General features: G+C 38.6%; 1 protein-coding gene across 1 annotated transcript in view; it reads right to left on the reverse strand.

Moving 5' to 3' along the window:
• The window catches only part of St8sia1 (ST8 alpha-N-acetyl-neuraminide alpha-2,8-sialyltransferase 1), a 137022-nt gene that overhangs the window by 76839 nt on the left and 34227 nt on the right, over positions 1–25956 (reverse strand). Inside the window, exon 2 of the mRNA XM_015498303.2 lies at positions 11096–11240. Coding sequence (XP_015353789.1) covers positions 11096–11240 — 145 coding nt within the window. The remainder of the gene's footprint in view (positions 1–11095; positions 11241–25956) is intronic.

Here is a 25956-nt window from a genome sequence, read left to right on the forward strand (position 1 = left end):
TTCTCTGTCTCACCTGCCATTTGTCACACTCTTAGACTTCCTAACCTTGAAAACCATAAGCTAAACAAACTTTGTTTATAAACTACCCAGTCTGTGGCATTCTGTTATAACAGCAGAAAATGGACTCAAAACAAGCTCTGTCAAATGACAATTTCTTAAGAAGAAAGTGTGTCTAAATGTGAATAAGAGCCAAGCATGGTAGAATACACCTGTAATCCAAGCGGCTTGGAAGACTGAGGCAGGAGGGTCACAAGTTCAAAACCAGCCTCAGCAAATTAGAGAGGCCCTAAGCAACTTTTGAGGCCCAGTCTCAAAATTTAAAAAAAAAAAAAGACGGGGGATGTAGCTCAGTGGTGAAGTGCCCTTGGGTTCAATCCCCCAAATACTTAAAAATAAAAATGAACAAGATCTATAAAATAAAAACAAAATAATAACTGCATATCCAGTACCACTATGATGGCTTGACTTTAAAATTGTATTATACAATCTTTTCATCTCAAGATTAGGATGAAATTCTGATCACCAAGAGGTTACTTCAACATACCATCCCAACTCCATGCATTATCATTTCCCACACCTTTCCTCCTCCATTGCTGCTGCTTACATGGGGCGCAATGCAAGTCCTTCTAGCACATGCAGCAGCTCCTTTCAAAGGAATCAGACTGATGCCAAGAGGAACAAAGGCTGTGGAAGAAGAGCCATCCATTCTATGCTCTTTCAGCACAATTTCACTTAACACCTGCCAGGCCATGACCAGGTGTTGCCTTCAAGATGCACAAAAAAAAAATGTGAATAAATAATTCAACAGTACAATAAGAGAGAGATGCACAAATCTGGGATAAGGAAAAAGAACTTTTTAATCAACATGCGGGGCAGTGAAGATTTGGAAGAGGGCTCTGGGAAGGTTTTTAAAAGATGAAGATACTTTAGCTAGATCTCATAATTCATCAGATAGGCAAGGAAAAGAAGGATTTCTGGGCTGGGGGAAGACCATGTGCAAAAGTGAAGAGGAAATGAAAAAATACAACTTGTTCTGGAAAATTCAAGTCCCTTGGGGAGAAGAAGGTGGATAGGAGTTGATAAGGTTACAGTTACATGTTCAGATCTTAAAGACTTCATGTGCTATCGTAAGAAGTGTGAGCTTTATACTATAGGGGGCAAACAGGAAGGATTAACTGGCCCAACTCTGAGCCCCTGCAAACAGGAAAAGGAAGTGGCCTTCTGTAACATTCCAAAGAAATCAGCTATGGAGGGCTGGGAATATAGCTCAGCTGGAAGAGTGCTTGCCTCAAATGCATAAGGCCCTGGGTTCAATCCCCAGCACCACAAAAACAAAAGAAAGAAATCAGCTGTGGCCCAGTCCTGGTCAGTAGCAAGACAAATCCCAGTATTCCCACGGCACTGGGGAAGGTGTTAGCTCTTGCCCAACTGTGAGCAGGTATTCTGAAACTTTTTCTAGCTAGTTATGTCATTGAACTATATCTGCAAGGCTTGTATCCCAGCTGCTAATCATGGCTACAGGGACCTTCCATCACCTCCAAATGTGGAGTTGATAAAATGAACTGAAGCCAAGTCCTGCCATTTCTCAGTACTATTATATCACAGTCTGTGAATCATACCATGGGGGGTGTCCCAGCTGTTTCAGGGTCTTCTTCCTGCATAGGATGTCAAAGCTTTTAAAACAAAAAGGCAACAGAGTATCTGCTAGCTGCTACTTGTCCCTCTCCATGAGGCTTCTCCAATGACACTGGTCCAGCAGATTTGGTGGGTGTGAAGTCTGACAATTTGCTCAATGTTTACAAGGCAGGTGGTGAGGACTTAAGAGAAGTTCCATAAACAGTTTCACACTTCATAAAGACAATGTTGGCAGTAATGGAGCAGATGCTATAGGGAGGCAAGTTCATAATGATGAAACTTTTCCAGAAGCTCTTGAATGAGTCCAGATAACAGGTGATAAACCTTGAACTAACTCAGTGGTAGTGAGGTTTAAAGAGGGGGGCCGGGTGGAGTCAAGAGATATTTATAATAAAATTGGGTTTGGAGAGTAAAATTCAAACACAAGATGCAGGTATGCAACTCAAGTGGCAGAGTAGATGGTAGTGTCATTACCTAAGAGAGAAACAGAGGGAAAGAAGCTGGGGAGGGGTAAGATTTAAACTGGAACAGGTGGTAACCTATGGGACATCCAGGACTGTATATAGTGGGAGCAGGGACTGGGTCTACTTTTCCTCACCATTATGTTCCCAGGAACTACTATGGTGTCTAGCACACAGTAGCATTTGCTCAATAGTGACTTGGTGTATTGTTAACATTGATTTTACATAGAAGCATCAAACTCCTGGGGCAGCAGAGTTACGCTGTAACGGGGTATATTCGTTTAGTTGACACGTCCTACAAATGCAAAAGGCAGTTCGTGATGCCTCAAATCCTTATTTTAAATTTAAATTCAACTCTGATTTTCGTTTGTAGATTCTCAATTTATACCAAGTTTTATGGCTTATATACAAGTATTTTATTTTTTTCCTGAATGCATAAATATCATCTGTCTTTAAATTTTAAAAAGTCTTCCAACCATCCCCATGTCAGACATCTGGACACATCTGCGACCCATAGCTATTCAGTTCTTACTTGCCGTGGGTATTATAGTCAAAGTCAATGAAAAAAATCAGGAAGTTTATAAATTATAGCTTCAGAATTAACAGTATTTTGTGAATATGCTATCCTTCGAATAGTAGATTGTGTGATAAGATGTATGTGATAAGACTAAAGCTTAGAAATGGAAAAATTTCAAGCAAAATAATCCAATAATACATATTTTATAAGGGATTGTTAGTGCTCTAATAATAGCAGAGCAGCACCATAAAGATTGTCAAATTAATATAATTTGCAACTTCCTTTCTATAAGCACCTATTTTTTTTTCCTTACAAAAGAGTTAAAACTATAAACTCTGAGTCTGGGCACATGAGAAGACTGAAATTTAGCAAGAAAAGTAATATGCATAAGAATTTTCAATTTATAAAATGATTTGCCTGAAAAACACTTCTATTTCCTTCATAGCCAGCAGATGTTGACCCATAAACCATCTATCCTAAAATTTCTTCACCACACTTATTCATTCACCTACTTTTCTAAAAAGCTGACAATATTTCTTTTTCTTTCTTTCTCCACCCCCCCCAATGCAAGGGTACTTCACTACTAAGCTACATTTCCAGCCCTTTTGATTTTTTTGTTTTAAAACTGGGTCTCACTAAGTTACCAAGACTGGCCTTGAACTTGAGATCCTCCCGCATCAGCCTCTGAAGTTGCTTGGATTATAGGCATGGATCACCATCACCACACCCAGTCCAGTATAATTTCTTAATTAACAATTTACTCAAATTCTCTTTCACTTTAGCTTCCTATGTACATTCAGCATCCATGGAGCTAGAAATAGCAGAGGGTAAGAACCTCATGTTTTTGTCTGAAAATTTCTACTGCTTTCTCAAACCTCATTCTTCAACCTCTATGTACAGTCTGAACCCATATCTGGCACAAATGCAGATTCAGACTGAATCTTGGGAAGTATGGGTCAGTCAATCTTGGTCTTTAGGGAAATGATTTGGGAATGCTCACTCAGAGGTGTGGGAATCACCCTCAAGTTATCTTAGCATTCTGGCCCTGGCATTAAAGTATGGTTCTAATAATTTAGTTTATAGCCCCAGGATGTCCTTCCAGATTTCCACCTCCAGCACATACCAAGTTCCTATAACTGTGCTTCAGTCATGATTCAAAATCAGTCCCTAGATTTGACCCCAGTACTAGGGACCCTCATCTTGTTCACTTGAGTCTCTGCCTTGATACATAGTAAGTTCCCAAACCTTCTACCAGCACCTCTGGAAGCTGCCAGTTGCCAAAATTTCCAGCTTAGAGACTGAGAACTTGAAGTCAACTGCTGTAACTAGATCTCTGGGTGTAGCTCCATCTACCCCCAGGTTTGGTCTATACTCTCCGCATACAATAGGCACACCATGTTACTCCTCATTATCTTCTGGGTATTGCTAGTTTCCTATTTTGAGACTCTAAATACCCCTTTCTGGCTATGGGCTGGACTTCCCTTTAGCCCGCTTGCCTACTTCTCTATTCCAACACCCACCTCATTCCCCTCACTCCATTGGAAAAAACAAGCTTGGAATGAATCTCTCCAATCTGTACAGAAATTCAGAGCATCAGAGATAAGGGAGTATAACCAGTCAGGCCAGGAGTGAAGAGGAAACTACTGTGCTATCTCGAATGTTGTCTACAAATAATTGCCCAAGGTGCAGAAGGAAGATTATGAATCAGAACAGATACAAACACTGAGAAAATATCCTCTGGGCCTATCTGTGCCTATTTATCCTTCAACCAAATCAATTAAGCCAGAGAAAATGTAGAATCGCTATAATACCTCTCTGTGAGTTAATCAAATGTATCTCTATGCATTTAAGAAACTCCTAATAGCTAAGAATTACAAATGAGTATTTAATAGCAGAAGTGAAACAGAGGCTTCCTGGTATCCAAACAAATGCTCAAAACCAGATTTAAAAAAAAAAAAAGGATGGAAATTCCTTTCTACACCTGGACTTTTGCCAGTAAGTAAAACTAAGATGAAGAAACTAAGCAAAGAAGATTTAAAAACAAAACAACAAAACAAAAAACACACAAAGATGCACCAGCTTTTGCTGCAGGAAAACACCCTGTCACTGAACCTACAAAGAGGATGTTATATGGACTAGAAACTCCTCCCGAGAAAAGTTATCACTCCTGTCAGACAAACCAGATGAGATCTGACTCGGTGGTAATTGATGTCATGCATCCTTTTCAATTGTTTCCAGGAAGCTGGAAGCCTGAGCCATAATCAGTCTCTGAACTAAATTTTACACACTGTCAAATACTTTATAAAGGTCTCTACCATGGCAAGACAGACTATTCCTTAAATTTATTTTTCATTTTGTTCTCAGCCATATGCAACCTACGCATTTTCATTAGAGAAAGAGCTAAACTTTTAATCATTTCTCAATTTAAAAAGCAAAGCATCTTCCGTTTTCCTTCAGTTCCTTTGCTGGGCAGCTCCACTGCATGACCTCACCTATAATCAGTCATTACCTTTCCTGATGAGGATAAGAGATACTTGGAAGTCCTGGGATGATTCTTTCTCTTCCTCGGTTACAGAGCAGTTTGAAGAATAGTGCATACTAATCCACTGTTTGCAAATGTGAACTTACTCTGCTGAAATTTAATAATTTATTTCACATTATACTTTTAGTTTATCCTAATTATTATCCAAATATAATGACACAACTTTATAACTGGCAGAGTCTGTAGCCTTCTCCATTACCACTTGGCATTTCCCTAAATCCCAGACTCAACATATTTATTTCTTTTCACTCTCCTGGAGAATTGATTTCACCCCTTCCCTAGTGGTGTTTTTATTTTCCTCCATCAGTTCCTGGCATTACCAAAATGTCAAGGAAATGCTAAAGTCCATAAATTCCTAGGCAGACAATAAGAGTAATAATATTATCATGTGCTTGTTCAGAGCATACATTACAAAGCACTATTATACTCATAATCTCATTTTAATTTTATTTCTCAAAAGAATAATGAAATATAAAGACCTGGTATTATTCATCCCAGTTTACAAATTATAAAATTTAGGAGGTAATGGTTGCATAACTAGGATCACAAACATCAGGAAAGACAAGCACAGAACTCAGATCTTTAGACTCCATTTTCTGCATACTTCTCTAATGTTGGTATTCGGCCAAAATCAACAGGGTAGATTGTCTGAATTATTCAGTGGTAATAGAATCATGTTCTGGATTCCTACAATAAAAAAAAATGTGCAAAAGACAATTTTGCTTCCCTCCAAAAAGCTGGATTTTTCCTTTAAAAAAATTAAAATAATATAGCTGCTCTTATTTCTCCTTTCAATGTGGGCTACTGGGGAGCTCACCGTCAAAGGGAGACCACAGTATTGCAAGGGATTCTATAACCTGAATATCCATAATCTGTATTCCCCTCCAAATAAATGCAAAATAAAGTAATTCATTTCTTCTAAGGTTATTCTTATAAGGGAAGTAAAATACCCACAAAATGGTTTCAAGTGACTGAGTGATAAGAATGAACAACTAAGCCCATAGAACGCACATCACTTAAAGAAATAAGTAAGACAATAATCAAAAGAACCACCGAAATCAGGTCAGGTTTCACATCCCAGCTCTTCCAGCCACCTGCTCTAGAACCTGAAATTAGGTACCTCACTCCTCTCCATCTTCATTTCATCCATGAGGAAACAATAACAATAACCTCAGAGTTGCTCTAAGACAGAGTGAGATATGACGTGAAGAAACTGAGGCAGATAGTGTAGGTTGGCAAATGCAATGCATTTCCCTAGAGTTGAAATGCTAAACTTCCTAGCCTCTCCTGCAGCTAGGAGTGCCCCTGTGACTGTCCCAACCAATGACACACAAAAAGCATTCTGTCAGGATTTGCTCTTCAGCCTTTTCCTCCTTCTTCCTGAGGAATCCTGGATCCATAGTGAACATTTCCTTGGTCACCAGCTAAGGATGGATGAGCAAAAGACAAGGGTTTAGGAGCTGATGGCACTGTGTAACCAGATCCCACCTTGAATAACCACCTGCTAATTCCTTACATCGCTTGAGATAAATAAGCACTTGTGTGGTTAAATCCCTGCGCCAGCCTCAGCCTTCTGTTAAAAGCAGCAAAAACAAGCCTAACAACATCGCTTGACACAAGCCTGACAAAGATCTCTGCCCCCCAACATTAGTCCCTTAGTTTCCTTCCAGTTGAAAAGGCATGTGTTTGGGAAAATGATTACAATAACAGTGTTATTATATAGTATGATACGAATTTCACTAGGAGAAAAAAAATTGCTGGGAGACTCAGAAATATCCAGGAGCTCAGAAAGTTCTACTAAGCACATTTGTGAAAAGAGGGAAATGTATGTTTTCATTTTAACAAGGCCACTTTGAGAAACTACTTCAAAATGTCCTGCTGGATTTCCCGTGGGCCAAGGAAGCGGCAGAGCCAGGCCAAGGGGAACATGACAGGGACCCTGTGGCCGACCTACGTAGCTGGCAATGAGTGACTGAGGGGTGCATTAGTGGCTGTTCTGATATTCTTTATATTTGGCCCTTGGGTGAGGATTCTGAGAAGACATAACTGGTGCAGTCTATGATAGCCATCACATGACTAGGCAGCACAGTGCTGGAGAATGGTGAGCCAGCCATCTTTTTACTACACCTAAAGGAATATTTTTTTCAGATTATATCAGCACAGATGTGGTTTCTAACATTCCTTGCTCATTTCCAAGGAAACTCATGCACTTCCTGAGCAATGTATTTTAGGCCAAAATAGACTTGATTCAATAATTCCTGCAAACCCTGGACCATGTGGACTTAAAAGGGACATTCTTTGGCCACACAGGAAAAAAACTAATCCTAATCCAGGGGATATGGTACTCTCAAAGTGAAAGCACCTCATCACAATGTCCTCTCCAAATACACACTTGCATGCACACACACACACACACACACACAAAGCACATCTTTTTAAAGTTCTATGTGAAAGTTAAAAATGGCCCTTCATACTTAATAATATCCAACGAATATTTCACTGAAATATATTGGTAGAGATTTTTTGATACAGCTGCATTCAAAAACTCCAGCTTAGTCTCCTATACTCATGCAAATACACTGCAGTGTTCCAACCCAAATGGGACCTAGACAGGGAACCCTTGGCAAAGATGAGTGGATGGAAATGAATACTGCTATTAAGTGGGCAGCACTACACTGGCCCCAAAATGAAAAACCTGTTCCTCAAAGGCTCACAAGGTGGTACTGGGATCAGCAGAGAAAGACTTTCAAAAAAAATGTAATACATACAAAAATTTAATAATGAAGCTATAGGAAGCTGCAGAGGGTCCAAACAAGAAGCAATTAACTACTTGTAATAACAGCACTTCAGTGTGACACCTCAAAGTACCCTGGAGCCTCCTGAGGATATACAGCCCTGAGCAGGACCTGTTTACATTCCACCATGTACAGAGCACCTTTCTTCTTCTATTTCATCCTGACAATAACAACAAGGACAATAATGATGGGTGAAAGTATGCTAAAGAATAACAACAATAACAATGGCTGACATGTGTTGAACACTTAATGGGGAAGCCGAAGGCACTGGTGCATAATCTCAGTTGTAGAATGAAGGACCTGGAATTATTTTGCTGAAATTTAGGAAAAGGGAGGACGCTTTGTTCACACCCACAACACTACACCTCACCCATTCACCTGATTTCTGTGGAATCTGCACACTCTTTTCTTCCCACAGGGAATATGAATGAAATATATCAATCAGCTGGAAACTTGGTTTGTTTTTAACAAACTTAAAAGCATTCCACTAACAAATAATAATGAATGAGGGCACAGAGAAATACTTCATCATTTTTGTGATGCAATTGCTTTTCCAGAATTTCTAAAAATTGATCATTTCAAGATCTCAGCAGAAAAATATACATGTAACTTAAAAAAAAATCTATGCATTGAATTTGTTTAGCCTCTTGTAATGACTGTGCACATGCAGAATGATGTAATGACTCCTGGTTCCTAAGGATAAAAAGCATTTTCCTTTATTATTCAGGGATGGTTCTTTGGTCTTGCAACAGGCAAAGAGAGACACAGAATTCATTGCACACACTTTGAAAAGGAAATGTTTCCTACCGTGCTGCTGCTGCTGCTGCTGCTGCAACTGACAGATAAGATTGGAGGCTACTTTCTATGTCTTTAATCATTTCTTTTCGTCAAGCCTATTTTCTAGTGTAAAGTTAAAAGTCAGTTGATATAACTGAAAGCCCTCATTTATAGAGAGCCTCTTTTGAAATTCTTTTTAACATTTTTCTCCTTGTTAAAGAAGATCGTTTTCTTATCTCTGCTTCATTCCATGGCTGGTTGCTATCCGTTTCTGTAGATGGAAGATACTGTGGATTGGCTTGCTCAGATTCTATTGCATCCTCTTTCCAGCTTCCTGCTGAAGCTTGGTAGTCAAAAACTGCCTCTTTAGGACTCTATGCATCTAGTATTTTGGATGTAAATTAATCTTTACATATTAGATGCGCTTAAAGGAGATTTGGAAGGAGGAGGAGAAGTGAAGCCCTCTGTTTTCCTTAGAGGCAGTTGTGGCCATAGTAATGGCAATGGCAGGTTAGAGCATCCTAATTCCTAGACCACAGTTATTGCAGCAAATTTTGTCTTTTTTTAAGGGGGGTCACCGGGGATTGAACTCAGGGGCACTTGGCCACTGAGCCACACCCCCAGCCATATTTTGTATTTTATTTAGAGACAGGGTCTCACTGAGTTGCTTAGTGTCTCAAAGTTGCTGAGGCTGCCTTTGAACTCGCAATCTTCCTGCCTCAGCCTCCCAAGCTGCTGGGAATACAGGAGCAAATTTTTGAACTCAATTATTCTAGGAGTCACTTCTTGACTCCTACTTTTCCATTTTCTTTTTTTTTTTTTTTACTTTTCTCTCTCTCTCTCTCTTTTTTTTTTTTACTTCTCCATTCTTCCAGTGATTTTTTTTTTTTTGAGTAGCCTCATCCCTCATGTGAAATATCTTTCTGTCAAAAATACCTAGGGAGATTTCCAAACCTTGCCTAAACCCTGACAAAAATAAGCCTACTCTTCATTCCTCAGGCTCAGGATGTACCTTATGAACCAGCACAGCATCAATACCAACATTTATATAATGCTTTGTAGTTTACAAAAGTACATTGACAAGCATTATCTGAACTGGTCCCCACCACCACTCTATGAATAGACAGAATAGGTGCTGCTCTGTCTATCTTAGAGATGAAGAGAGCTGACTCTCAGAAGAGTTAGGTGATTTATCCAAGGTATTTAATTAGTAAGTGGTGCAGGCAAGATTCAATTCCACATTTTATGACTCTTAGTCATTTCCTTTGACATTAGGAAGTCTCCCAAGACTTCCTCAAGTGAGTAATGGAGAGAGAGAAAGTACACAAATACTAGCAATTAATCAAACCTTCTAATTCCTAGTTTTAAAAAGGTATCACTACACACACCCTAAAACCATTCCATTAGACTAACACACCTAAGGATGAGCTAGGAAGTTTGGGCTTTTTTATAGACTGTGACTGTTTCGTAGGAATTGTGACAAGTAGAACCTGTGCCTGAATTTACATGATTCCTCCTTCCATGACTCGTTGGCTATTTATTTATAAAGAGCCATGAAAGGTCAGTCCCATTTTCCAACCCTGACTGTTAATCCTTTTGGTGGGATCTGACCAAACCAAGAGTTACTAGAGGACTAGGGAAGGCCAAGATTGGATTCCCAATTTCTCCCTAGTGGTAATTTTCACCCTAATATCCTCTCTCCCTGAAACTACGGTTTCCTAAAATGCAGATTTACTTCCCACGGCTCCCCCCACCCACTTGCTGCCTAGACATATTCTAGTAAAGCATTTTATTTCAATGCTCAGGAAACAAAGAAGAAAAACATTAAGTAAGCAAAGCTTGATTTAAACCACTTCAAAAGTGGTCAAATTGAATTCTTTTTCTCTATACCCACCACTCCTCCACTTCATAGCAGTAATCTAACCACAGGGTTAATGTTTGAGAGTTCTGAGGAACAAACATCTCACCATATGGTCCCCATTCCCAGCAACATCAGTCCTAAGAAAACATTCCAGTATCACAAATCCTCACGACCATTCCAGGGCCAACCTCAGAACACTAGAATTCCACAATTCCCTGACCAATCTCTGCTTACTGCCTTTGGTTTCGTCTGACTCAAATCTAAAGAGCTAGGAACACTGCAACTCTACTGCTCTATGCTACCTTCCTACCATCCTTGCGTCAAAACAAGAGGTCTTGACATACACACACGAAAACAACAAACAGAAGGGAAAGCATTTAAAATTAAAATGAGGACAGAGAAGATGAAAAGAATATCCATTGGGTTAGGCAAAATTTCCTATGATATCAAGAATTTTGAGAAACCGTCAAAATGAAGGAAAAAAAAAAAGCCCACCTCTATACTAACCTGGGGAAAGAGAGAATACGTTGAGTTGTCAATGGTGAATGAGTATAAAAATTCCCCATCGTACCACATGCTCTTCCCCATGGGGGAATTCATTTTAGTCATAGCAAAGAGATGGGCGGGGTCACAGCAGTCTTCCATTTGTTTCCTAGGAGAGAAAACAGAGAGAAAAAAGAACAGCAGGTTAAGTGAGCAGCAGATTCATTCACTTGTCATTCCCACAGAGACATGCAGCCTCGCCTCAGTGCCAACTCACAGAGGCATCAGTGTCTCCACGGTGATTAGACTACTATTAATTCACTCTGCCAGCCATTGAAAGGCATGACTGGAATATTTCACCATTAAAAAAATTTTTAAAAAATTGAAGAAAAAAACATCCACTCTCAGGTGCAGCTGAAATATGCCTCAAGGCATAAATAATCATACAGTTGTATTGATTGATTCCAACAGCCAGGTTCAGAAGACTTGGAGAGCCAACTTTGTTGAACGTTGAGCTATTCAGCTGCAGCAGGAGCTCGCCTGTATCTTGCTTTAATGGTCTGGTGGTCAAATTCAGTGAGGGGGTTTTTCAGGACTTGCTCAGGCCACATGGGCAGAAGAGCTGCCTGCTCAGAACCTCTCCCTGTCTTCACTCTGAAGGAATGCTCTGTAAGGAATCAATGGCCACATACCTGTCATGCACCAGGTGCCTTCACAGATATTTTTCACTTAATTTTCATGGTAACCCTGGACCTGGACCACGTGAATGTTGTTTTTTCAATAATTTATCTTGGGTCATATAACCAGTAAAGAGGTAGGACATAGCTTCATTCCCAGGTCTTTTTACTTCAACCAGGCTATAGCTCTCATTTCCAGACCAAGCTAAACTTGCCATTTAGCACAAAGTGCTACAGGAGATTCAGAAGAAAATTTCTGTCACAGACATATAATAACATCTAACTTTGTATAGTACCTGACAGCTTACAAGTCACTTGCACATTTGTTTGTTTCTTCTTTGCATCCTCAAAAAACAAAACAAACAAAAAAAAAACTAAGAATACAGGGATAAGAGACTGGCTCAAGTTCATTAGATTAATAAATCTTTTCTTAATTATTGATCAAATGTGTACTAGATGATGTGGTCTCAAGTTCACATTTCTTCTTCCATTATCACCATGCTCAGGGCAATCATTCCTTTAGTGGGTGAAACTAAATACTCAATAAAAAATGGAAAGTATCACATGCATAAACATATTTTTTAATCCAAAAGTTACAGCAGATTCATAATACAGGTTTTTCTATTATAAATTTCCCAATTCTTTCTCACCCAGAATGCCTCCCCATCTCTGTCATGCTCATCTCTGGAGGGTAGCCGAAATGGACCACAATGTGAAAATCTGCATGCTTGTTCCTCATGCCTGAAAGGTGCCCAATCTAGCTCAGCAGCCACACTGGCAGTAGCAGCAGCATCAAAATCCACACTAGTGCTAGTACTACCAGCAGCCATCACAGTCATAGTGTAAGAAGGAAGAATGACTTTTAGGTTTTGCCTAACACTGTGCTAGGTTCTGGGGATATTAAAAAAAAAAAATCAGACCTGCCTTCAGAGAACATGATTACCAAGTGGGCAACCAAGGTTAGGCTACAAAAGCAAAAATAAACAAATGGGACTACATCAAACCCAAAAGCTTCTGCATAGCAAAGGAAATAATCAACAACATTAAAAGCAATCTACAGAATGAGGAAAATATCTGTAAAGCACATATCTAACACAGGATTAAAATTTCAAATTGAATATTATTCAGCCATGAAGAAGAATGGAATTATGTCATTTGCTGGTAAATGGATGGAACTGGAGGCTATCATGCTGAGTGAAAAAAGCCAATCCCAAAAACCCAAAGGCTGAATGTTCCCTCTGATATGCAGATGCTAACATACAATAAGGGATGGGAGGAAAGAATAAAAGTTTATTGGATTAAACAAAGGGAATGAAGGGAAAGGAGGGGAAATGGGAGTAGAAAAGATTGTAGAATGAAATGGCATAACTTTCCTATGTTCGTATATGAATACACAACTAGTGTAACTCCACATCAAAATACACTCTACTGTCATGCATAACTAAAAAGAACAAATTAAAAATTACCAAAAAAAATTATAAAGAACTCTTAAAATTGAGGAAAATCCATAACCCAATTTAAAAATGGGCAAAGGACTGAATAGATATTTCTCCAAAGAAGACATAAAATGGCTAATATATCTCATGAAGGTGCTTAATATGATTTAGCATCAGGAAAATGCAAAATAAAACCACTGAGATATTTCAAGGATAGTTATCACCAAAAAGCAAGAAATAGCATATGTTAGAGAAAGTATAGAGAAAAGGGAACTCTTGTACACTGTCAGGGGAAATGTGGACCACCATAGCCATTAATGAAACCAGTATGGAGGTTTCTTAAGTAATTAAAAATAGACCTACAAACAACACAGCAATCCCTCTTCTGGGTATACACTCAAAGGAGATGAAATCACCACCTCACCTAGATATCCTACATTTGCTGCAGCATTGTTCCCAATAGCTGAGATACAGAAACAACCCAAATACCTGTCAATGGATGAATGAATAAAGAAATTGGAATATAATTTAGCCTTAAAAAAAGAAAGAGAACTTGCAATGTGCCACATGGGTGGACCTTGAAGATATTATGTTAAGTAAAATAAGCCAAACACAGACAAATATTGCATGACCTCATGTATATGTGGAGTCTGGGTGGAAGGAATGAATCAGTGATTATCATGGAGAGATAATTGGTGAGTTTCATGAGTTGAAGAGAAAGGGAAAAATTGGGGAAATGTAGCTCAAAGAATAAAAAATAGCAGATGTGGCCAGGTGCGGTAGCGCACACCTGTAATCCCAGCGGCTCAGGAAGCTGAGTTAGGAGGATCTCGATTTCAAAGCCAGCCTCAGCAACAATGAAGTCCTAAGCAACTCAGTGAGACCCTGTCTCTAAATAAAATACAAAATAGGGCTGGGGATGTGGTTCAGTGGCCAAGTGCCCCCAGATTCAATCCCTGGTACCTACCCACACCCCCCCCCAAAAAAATAGCAGATGAACAAGTTTAGAGATCTAACATACAATATGAGGACTACAGTATCAAAATTATAATGTGTTAGTATTTTTCTTATGTAGATTTTAACTATTCCTGCTACAAATAAAAGTAACTATGGAATGACAGATACACTAACTCGCTTCATTATGGTAACTGCTTTACTTTATCTATCCCATAATATCATGTGGTAAACCTCAAACATATGCAATAACATTTATTTATTAAAAAAGAGGAAAAGTGACCAACAGGCAAGGTATGACTCATGTGTTCAAGAAGGCTCAGTGGAGATGAGGGCTGTATTTGTGGTTGCTTGGAAAGAGGACGTTAAGCCAAAGTTCAAGGAAGTTTCCTCTGAGATTTGCAATCTGGGAGGAACTGGCAGGATGATGGAGGCGGAAAGTTATTTCAGACAGGAAAGCTGCTACAGAGGCATGAGAAAATAAGATGCAATCCCAATAAAATCATCAGAGAAAGCATCAGAGAAATCATCTAAGAAATTGTTGAGTTGAATAATACACATCACCCACCATCCAACTTTTTGGAGGAAAAAATATACCAGCTTTGAGAAATTTGGGGGCAAATTTGGTTCCCACTCTCTTTCTCATGTTTTGTGCTGATGGTACATAATACCTACTTCTATTTTGTGGCAGACAAAAACCACGGGATCAAAAAAGCAAAAGGAATTCTATTCAAGTTTCAACTTTTAATTAATGATTGTGAAGTTGGAGAATGAATCGAGTAGGGGAATTAGAACCTAAGTGCCTTTTATTACATGAATTCCAGATTCTTCAGTGGTCAAGTCTACTTAAGCTTTGTTGTACCAGGAGGATGAATACTTCTGAAGCCTGAGAGCCACTTGCCAAAATCCCACTAAGTCTCATTCCTCCTAATGGAAGCCATGCAGTTCAATTAAGCCATGAGGCCCTCATCTGCTTATTGGGCACATAGACCAGTAAGACCCAAGATTTTGGAGAAACTCAATAGGTAAATAAGGGTAAGACTGCAACCCTTTGGTTTGTATTGCCTAGTATCAGAGTGGGCCTTGCTGAGACTCTTGCTGATGCCACATTCAGCATTTGGTCTCCAGACAGGAAGAAGGTTGGCAGGCTACAATTCCAATGACTGACATTTTGGGGCTTCTTCCAAGGATTGATTGAGTTTGAGATAGCAGGGGAGAATCAGAGTTCTACCTTGTTCTCAGTATTTGACTGGAATCTGCTGCTACACTTCAGTTTTATACTGTTTTTGGAAGGCTGAATAGTCAAGTAGACAAACATCCAAACCCATACCACTTACGGCATTCGTGAATGTGCATGCAACAGATGATCATGTGAGCACTTGCACTGCTGTCTCATCTAAACACGGTATGGATGTGAGCAGCCCAAACAGGGAGCATCATTAGAATCTACTGTTTGTGATGGAATATGCAATTTAAAATCCCAATAAGCAGTCTAGAAGGAAACAGACTGAAAATTTCTTCATGTGTTTTACATATTGAAATTCTATCAGTCAAGTGATGTAGAAATGCATATGTAACACTGCAAGAAGAAAGTGCTATGGTAACTTTATTAGGAAAGCTGTTCATTTTATGTACAAAAAATTATTGACTACATAGGACTATAGATATCTGGGGGGAAAAAAGAAATACTAAGAGTGTATTTGGAAGGTAACCTCAAGAAAAATACTACATCATCATTCTGCCACCAAATATCTACAAAATTGTAAATGGTAACATGAAAAACAGTTGAGATTACAAGAAAATTTAAACCTTTGTAGAATCATTTTATATACCAGCATTCAAATCATTAAACTTTAAGAGCCATATTTAATTTTCAGTTAATTTAACTTTAATTAGAAAAGAGTGAGTGAGGGAGAAAGTCCTAGGTGGGAATTCTTCATATCTTTTTATGAAGACTTACAGTTAAATGTCAAATTTGCTCCTCAAATGTCATTCAAGAAATAAAAACTTGAAAAGCAATATCCACCTTTTTAAAAATATTTTTATATGTTGATGGAGCTTTATTTTTTTATTTTATATATTTATATGTGGTGCTGAGAATTGAACCTAGTGCCTCACACTTGCTAGGCATATGCTCTACCACTGAGCCAAAACCCCAGCCCGAATATCCACCTTTGAATATTGATCTTTGATTTTGATGGATAATCATCTGTTATTGGTCATAATAGAGAATGTCTCATATTTCTCTCCCCTGATTTATTCTTGTCTCTGGTACTGTTCGGTTTGGATGTGAGGTGTCCCCCAAAAGCTCATGTGTGAGACAATGCAAGAAGGTTCAGAGGAGAAATGATTGCGTTATAAGAGTCTTAACCAAATCAGTGAATGAATCCCCAGATAGGGATTAACTGAATGGTAATTAAAGCGGTAGGGTGTGGCCGGAGGAAGTGGGATCTGGGGTGTGGCTTTGGGGTATATATTTGTATCTGGCAAGTGGAGACCTCTCTGCTTTCTGATATTATGTGAGCTGCTTTTTCCCTCTGCCACACTTTTCCGCCATGATGTTCTGCCCTCCCTTGAGCCCCAAAGAATGAAGCTGGTCTTCTATGGACTGAGACCTCTGAAACTGTGAGCCCTCAAATACACTTTTCCTCCTCTACAATTGTGCTGGTCAGATCATTTAGTCACAGTAGGAAAAAAAAAAAAAAGCTGACTAAAACAGGTACCAAGCTCTACTTCAACACTATTTAATTTATAGTCTTGTTATCGTTTGTCGTCTTGGTTTAGTCAACTTTTTTCAGTGCTGTGGCCACAAAACCTGACAAGAACAATATAGAAGAGAATAAGTTTATTTAGGGCTCACAGTTTCAGAGGTCTCAGTTCATAGACAGTCAACTCCATTGCTCTGTGCCAGAGATGAGACAGAACATTATGGCAGAAGGGTGTGGTTGAGGAATATGGTAAACAAGCAGAGAAAGAGTTCCACTTGCAGGAAAAATATAGAAACCCCAAAGGCAAGCCCCCCCACCCCCCCACCCACCGTGATCAACCTCCTCCAGCTATACCCTACCTGCCTATAGTTACCACCCAGTTAATCCATATCAGTAGATTAGTTAAGGCTCTCATAACCCAATCATTTCACCACTGAACATTTTTGCATTGTCTCTCACAAGAGCTTTTGGGGGACACCTTATATCTAAAGCAGGACACTCCCCAAGTTCCTGACCACAAACTCCATGAGGGAAAGGATCTTTATCTTCTGTTCACTGTCTCCCCATCTCTTGTGAAGCAATGCATCCACTGAAAAGGGGCTGAATAAGTACTGACTGGATAGAAGTAGCTAACAAATGGGGACAAAAAAGACAATATTGGCAAAACAAGATGACTCAGTGCACAATTTGGTCTTGCCAATCAAAATTCAAGTTTAAGTAAATTCCTTATCATTTTTGTCTATGGAAACTAAAACCTAACAGTGGCAAAATAATTACTATAGACTGACAAACACTTTCAGTAGTAGAAGAGCCAGGACTTTTGAGATTTATTGAGTAGTGGACTGGGGGTTATACGGTGCACTAAACATCAGACCAGTTAAAACACATATGCCTCTAGGATTGCAGAGAGGTAGCTGGGACCACAGGAACAATCCACCAGCTGATAAGATTATTTTTCCTTCTCTAGGATGTCAGACTGCAAATTTGACTTCTAAAATGTTTGATAAGGTTTCAAATTTAATCCTCTCTTCTTAAGTTTTTTTTTCTATTCTAGTGATATTTGACTTTAGTCAATTATTGATTTTAATGTTTGGTTTTGGGCCAAAACATGTATAAGTGCATTTCTTCAGATAGCTAAAGCAATAGTCCTTATTATAAACTGTCCTGAGCTGAGTTTCTAAAATTGCTTTTAAAACTATTATATGTTAACCCCTTGGGTTAATGTCCCAGAGCCTCAATTCATTCCCGAAAGTGCACAAAGTCTCTCCATCAGAGGAAAGCTTTGTAGTCAGGATAAAATGTAGAGAGTACTCAGCATATTATACAGTCTCACTTAAGTATTTCATTTTGTTCTCCTTCTTAATTTTTGGAGACTACCCATCCAACTCTTCTTGTCTCACACAATTCTAGTTTGTAACTCTTTTCTGGGCATTGATAGTTCTCCCTCTGTTCTCAAACATGCCCCTATTTAAATGATAAATTATATATTCACCCTATTAAGAGGAGAAGCTGAAGAGGTGACACCCAATAAAAGAAGTCTTTAAGTGGAGAATATGGGGAACTACAGGGAAATCGGAAAAGTTTATTCTAAAGAGCTACATGAATGATTTCAGAGAGATTATGGAAAAGAGTGTTGAGGTGGTCATAAAGCTATCTTCCCCTGATTCAATGAAATCTTTGTCTAAAAATCATCAATTTTGAAGCAAGTTTAATAGTCAAGACTCAGGGTTGGGGGTGCAGCTCAGTGGCAGAGCACTTGCCCAGCATGATGCCCTGGCTTCAGTCCCCAGTACTACAAAAATGAAAATAAATATAAGTCAAGAGTCACTGTTGAATTCCAAGATGGCAGGGCAGAGGGAGGCAGTATCCTGTGTCATTCTGTGACCCAGATCTCACCTACTCGGAATGCTGCATCTCAGAGAGTGTTAGGAGGACCCCTATACAGCTGATTTCCACAGAAGTCACCAGCACTGTGACCCCCGTGCAGGGCTCAGAACCTTAGCGTTCAAACAGGACTCTGGACCCCTGGCTCCTAAAACCCAAAGCCTGCACAGCTCTCAAGTGGCTTAGCAGAACCACCTATCAGCACCTCTGCAGAACTGCGCTCCACTCCCATGCAGGTCACTCGGCTACTACCTACCCACAGTACAACGCCATGGCCCAGCTTCTCCCACCTCACCAGACACCCTGGCGCTGGAAGCAGACCGACTCCATCTTGAATAACCTTTCTTGCCATATTTGGTGGGGGCAGCTCTCAGATCAGATCTCCATCTGGCCAGGTATCAGGTATCCAACTCCCCACTCCCAGCGGTGATAACTCAGCACAGCGACCACTCAACACAAAAACAGCTCCCAGTTGGACAAGTGTGCAGTGCAGCCAGGGTGCCGCCCACCTGGTGTGAGCCTGGGTGTGAGAGGCCCCACAGGTGGGAACTGCTAAGTGAGAGGGGATAGGACCAAAGTTTGGAGCCTAACAGAGAGACCAGGAGCTGGGAAATCTCCAGGCAAGAGAGGGAAAAAATACCAGGCGCTCAAGTCAGACAAGTGGTCCCAAAAAGAGACCCATGAGATGCAGTCTCCCTGCAGGGACAGGTGGGTGGCATTCCCCACTTCCAGATGCTCTACAACAGGACCAGTCTTCCCACCCTGGTTACCTACACCATCGTGAGGGCAGAGACACCAGCTTAAAACAGACAACCCCACCTGTTGGATGAGAAGAGAAACAGAAAAGATACGGATCTCTAAAACTAGCAACAACCCTGGTTTCTTCTTTTGAGTATTTTTTTTCTCTCTCTCTTCTATCCCTCTATCCTCCTGCTCTCACATCCCCAACATACGTGAAACCAAGAACTTTGCATGAAATAGGATTTTGGGGACTGAGTTATCTGAATAATATAATATAGAGGTGTTGTATATGCCCTTTCTTTTTCTCTTTTTTCTTCTTTCTTTTTCTTTCCCCCTCCAAAGTTTACTATTTTAATATCCTGTATTTTTCTAAATACATGTGTGTTTGTTTTATGTACTCTACTGTCTTCCCACATACATGTCTACCCTAAATTACTTCCTGACTATTCTCTTGCTACTAACCCTCTTCATTAGATTTTTCTTTCACAATTCCTAAGATATGTTAACTTTGTACCCTCACATCTTTCTCCCTTAACGTATTGTCCTACCCCCCAGCATGATGCCCTGGTTCATTGTCCACCATCAGAAACTGTAAACCTTTATATGAAACTATATTTTAGATAATAATTGAATACAACATTTCTGTACATTGAGACTAAACTGTAAATTTCTTAATAAATTGTTCATGGGTGATATATTGTTGATTTTGGGATCTGTTAATATTGTCCTTCCCCACAAAGGAGGAAAATTAGAGCCCTACAAGAGCACCATAAACCTATAGGGTAAAAACAATAATACCCAAGACCCACATAACTGGAAAGAAACACAAACAACATGAAAAGACCAGAGAAGAAAGTACCACAAACAAATCAAGACACCACATCATTAGAATCACTGGCAGCCACTGCAGAAAAAAAATGACAGAGAAAGAGTTAAGGATATACATGGTTAAAATGTTCTGTGAACTCAAGGAAGATATAAGAGAGCAAATACAAGCAGTGAAAGATCACTTTGACAAGGAGCTACATAAAAATCCAAGAAGCAAAAGATCATCTCAACAGAGAGATAAAGAGGTTCTAAAAAAATACCAAACAGAAATCCTTGAAATGAAAGCAACAATAAATCAAATTAAAAGCTCAAATGAAAGCATCACCAACAGAGTAGACCACTTGGAAGACAGGACATCAGACAACGAAGATAAAATATATAATCTTGAAAAGAACATAAGACTACATAATGATAATGGTAAGAAACTATGAGCAGACCTTCAAGAAATATGGGATAGCATAAAAAGACCAAATTTAAGAGTTATTGGGATAGAGAAAGGCATAGAGGTCCAAACCAAAGGAATGAACAATCTATTCAATGAAATAATATCAAAAAAACTTTCCAAACATGAAGAATGAATTGGAAATCCAGATTCAAGAAGCCTACAGGATGCCAAATGTGCAAAATCACAACAGATCCACATCAAGGCACATTATAATGAAAATGCCCAACATAAAGAATAAGGAGAAAATTTTAAAAGCCATAAGAGAAAGGAATCAGATTACATATAGGGGAAAACCAATTAGGATAACAGCTCATTTTTCAACACAGACCCTGAAAGCTAGAAGATCATAAAACAACATACATCAAGCTCTGAAAGAAAATGGGTGCCAACCAAGAATCTTGAATCCAGAAAAATTAAGCTTTAGATTTGAAGATGAAATAAAAACTTTCCATGATAAACAAAAGTTAAAAGAATTTATAGTTAGAAAACCGGCACTACAAAACATCCTTGGCAAAATATTCCATGAAGAGGAAATGAAAAACAACAATGAAAATCAGCAGAGGGAGGTAGTGCCCTAAAGGAAAAACTAATCAAAGAAGAAAATCAAGTCAAGTTAATTAACAAAAATAAGCAAATATGGCTGGAAATACAAACCATGTCTCAATAGTAACCCTGAATGTTAATGGCTTAAACTCACCAATCAAAAGACATAGGCTAGCAGACTGGATTAAAAGAAAAAAAAAGGCCCAACATATGATGCCTACAGGAGACTCATTTGATAGGAAAAGACATACTCAGACTAAAGATGAAAGGTTGGGAAAATCATACCACTCACATGGACTGTAGAAGCAAGCAGGGGTTTCCATCCTCGTATCAGATAAAGTAGACTTCAAGCCAAAGTTAATCAAAAGGAATAAAGATGGACATTACACACTGCTCAAGGGAACAATACACCAACAAGTCATAAAAACCATAAATATATATGCCCCAAACAATGGTGCAGCTATGTTCATCAAACAAATTCTTCTCAAGTTCAAGAGTCAAATTGACCACAACACAATAATCTTGGGTGACTATAACACACCTCTCTCACCACTGAATAGATCTTCCAAACAAAAGCTGAATAAAAAACTATAGAACTCAATAATACAATCAATAACTTAAAATTAACTGACATATATAGAATATTTCAACCTGCATCAAGCAGATACACTTTCTTCTCAGCAGCACATGAATCCTTCTCTAAAATAGACCATATACTATGTTACAAAGCAACTCTTAGCAAATACAAAAAAAGTAGAGATACTACCATGCATTTTATCATATCATAATAGAATGAAATTGGAAATCAACAAAATAAAAAATAAAAATTTCTCCATCACCTGGAGACTAAACAATATGCTACTGAATCAACAATGGGTTACAGAAGACATCAAGGAGATACTAAAAAATTCTTAGAGGTAAATGAGAACACAGAAACAACATATCGAAATCTCTGGGACACTATGAAAGCAGTACTAAGAGGAAAAATCATTGCATGGATTTCATTCCTTAAAAGAAGAAAAAGTCAACAAACATCCCAAAGCTCTAGAAAAAAAGAAGAACAAATCAGCAGCAAAAGCAGTAGAAGGCAAGAAATAATTAAAATTAGAGCTGAAATCAATGAAATCGAAACAAAAGAAATAACTGAAAAAATTTACAAAACTAAAAGCTAGTTCTTTGAAAAAATAAATAAAAATTGACAGACCCTTAGCCTGAAGAGAAGGAGAGAGAGAACTCTCTCTCCTTCTACCAGCATATGTGATGAAAAAGACACTACAGAAATACAGAGGATAATTAGAATTATTTTGAAAACTTATACTTTAATAAAACAGAAAAGAGTGAAGGCATTGACAAATTTCTTAAGTCATATTATTTGCCCAGATTGAGTCAGGAAGATATACACAATTTAAACAGACCAATATCAAGTGATGAAATAGAAGACGCCATCAGAAGCTTACCAACCAAGAAAACCCCAGGAACAGATGGATACACAGCTGAGTTCTACAAGACCTTTAAAGAAGAACTAATACCAATACTCTACAATTTATTTCAGGAAATAGAAAAAAAGGCAGCACTTCCAAACTCATTCTATGAGGCCAATATCACCCTGATCCCAAAACCAGGCAAAGATACATCAAAGAAAGAAAACTTCAGACCTATATTTCTAATAAACATATGCAAAAATTCTCAATAAAATTCTGGCAAATCAAATACAAAAATATCAAAAAGATTGTGCACCATGATCAAGTGGGATTCATCCCAGGGATGCAAGGTTGGTTCAACATACGGAAATCAATAAATATAATTCATCACATCAATAGACTCAGAGATAAGAATCATAGGATCATCTCAACAGATGCAGAAAAAGCATTTGGAAAAAATAGCACCTTTATATGTTTAAAACACTAGAAAAACTAGAAATAACAGGAGCATATCTCAACATTGTAAAGGCTATCTATGCTAAGCCTCGGGCCAACATCATTCTAAATGGAGAAAACATGAAGGCATTCCCTCTAAAAACTGGAACAAGACAGGGATGCCCTCTTTCATCACTTCTATTCAACATAGTTCTTGAAATACTGGCCAGAGCAATTAGACAATCAAGAGAAATTAAAGGGATATGTATAGGAAAAGAAGAACTTAAATTAGCACTATTTGCCGATATGTGTCTATACCTAGAAGACCCAAAAAGCTCCACCAGAAAACTTCTAGAACTAGTAAATGAATTCAGCAAAGTAGTAGGATATAAAATCAACACCCATAAATCAAAGGCATTTCTGTATATCAGTGACAAATCCTCTGAGAGGGAAATGAGAAAAACTGCCCCATTTACAATAACCTCAAAAAAATAATAAAATACTTGGGAATTAACAAAAGAGGTGAAAGATCTATACAATGAAAACTATAGAAGTCTAAAGAAAGAAATCAAAGAAGACCTTAGAAGATGGAAAAATCTACCTTGCTCTTGGATAGGCAGAATTAATATTATCAAAATGACCATACTACCAAAAGCACTGTACAGGTTAAATGCAATTCTGATCAAAATCCCAATGGCATTCCTCATAGAAATAGAAAAAGCAATCATAAAATTCATCTGGAAAAATAAGATACCCGGAGTAGCTAAAGCAATCCTTAGCAGGAAGAGTGAAGCAGGTGGTATCACTATACCCAATCTTAAACTATATTACAGAGCAACAGTAACAAAAACAGCATGGTATTGGCACCTAAACAGGCTGGTAAACCAATTGTACAGAATAGAGGACGCAGAGACTAACCCAAAAAATTTACAGTTATCGTATATTAGACAAAAGTGCCAAAAACATGCATTGGAGAAAAGATAGCATCTTCAACAAATGGTGCTGGGAAAACTAGAAATCCATATGCAACAAAATGAAATTGAACCCCTATCTCTCATCATGCACAAAACTCAACTCAAAGTGGATCAAGAACCTAGAAATTAAACCAGAGACTCTGAGTCTAATAGAAGAAAAAGTAGGCCCTAATCTTCATCATGTGGTATTAGGCCCCACCTTCCTTAATAAGACTCCTATAGCACAAGAATTAAAACCAAGAATCAATAAATGGGATGGGTTCAAACTAAAAAGTTTCTTCTCAGCAAAAGAAACAATCTGTGAGGTGAATAGGTAGCCTAAATGCTGGGAGCAAATTTTTACCCCCTATGCATTAGATAGAGCACTAATATCTAGGGTATATAAAGAACTCAAAAAGCTAAGCACCAAAAAACAAATAACCCAATCAACAAATGGGCCAAGGACCTGAACAGACAATTCTCAGAAGGTGATGTACATCAATCAACAAATATATGAAAAAAAAATGCTCATCATCTTTAGCAATCAGAGAAATGCAAATCAAAACTACTCTAAGATACCATCTCACTCCAGTCAGAATGGCAGCTATTATGGAGACAAACAATAATAAGTGTTGGCAAGGATGTGGGGGGAAAGGTACACTCATACATTGCTGGTGGGACTGCAAATTGGTGCAGCCAATATGGAAAACAGTATGGAGATTCCTTGGAAATCTGAGAATGGAACCACCATTTGACCCAGCTATCCCTCTCCTCATTCTATACCCAAAAGACTTAAAAACAGCATACTACAGGGACACAACCACATCAATGTTTATAGCAGCACAATTCACAAAAGCTAAACTATGGAGCCAACCCCAATGCCCTTCAGTGGATGAATGGATAAAAAAAATGTGGCAAATATAGACAATGGAATATTACTCAGCAATAAAAGAGAATAAAATCATGGCATTTGCTGGTAAATTGATGGCGTTGGAGAAAATAATGCTAAGTGAAGTTAGCCAATCCCAAAAAATAAATGCCAAATGTTTTCTCTGATATAAGGAGGCTGACTCATAGTGGGGTAGGGAGCGGGGAGTATGGGAGGAATAGATGAATTCTACGTAGGGCAGAGGGGTGGGAGGGAAAGAGAGGGGCAGGGGATTAGCAAGGATGGTGGAATGTGATAGACATAATTATCCAAAGTACATGTATGAAGACACGAATTGGTGTCAACATACTTTATATACGACCAGAGATATGAAAAATGTGCTGTATATGTGTAATAAGAATTGTAATGCATTCTTCTGACATTTATTTTTTTAAAAATCAATTTAAAAAAAAAAGATCCACTGTTGACTAAGTGCCCAGACCCTATGGGATCTAGAGTAAGGACTGGCAGAAGTTGTGCTGAAGAATTTCAATGAACATTATATTCAGTCTCCCTCCTTATGCTCCCTGGTCTGTGTGGCTAGGAAGATTCTAATGTTAGCCTTAAGAATCCAGCACAGAGCAGTGTCCATGGCAGGAGAATGGAAGCAAGTGATAAAAGCACGTCTCTCAACAAAGACAAAACCTGCTGCCCACAATATGGCCCCCACTATGGCTTGCACTTAACCCAAGATTCAAAGTACATACTCAATAAAGTGTATGTATTTGTATTCATCTGATTTTTCTATAGAAAACAATCTCTTGAATTGTGTGGAGGAGGAATACTTTCACTGGATTATTGCTTAAAATAACTTTTTCTACAGATACAACAAAAAGCATTTTCAATGATTAATCATCTGGATAGTTTGACAGAACTACAGACAACAGAGGGAAAAAAACAGCTCTTATCTACTACTTAAGACAGCAAGTAAT

Source organism: Marmota marmota, unplaced genomic scaffold (assembly GCF_001458135.2).
Source record: "Marmota marmota marmota unplaced genomic scaffold, marMar, whole genome shotgun sequence".
In the NCBI taxonomy this organism is placed as follows: domain Eukaryota; kingdom Metazoa; phylum Chordata; class Mammalia; order Rodentia; family Sciuridae; genus Marmota; species Marmota marmota.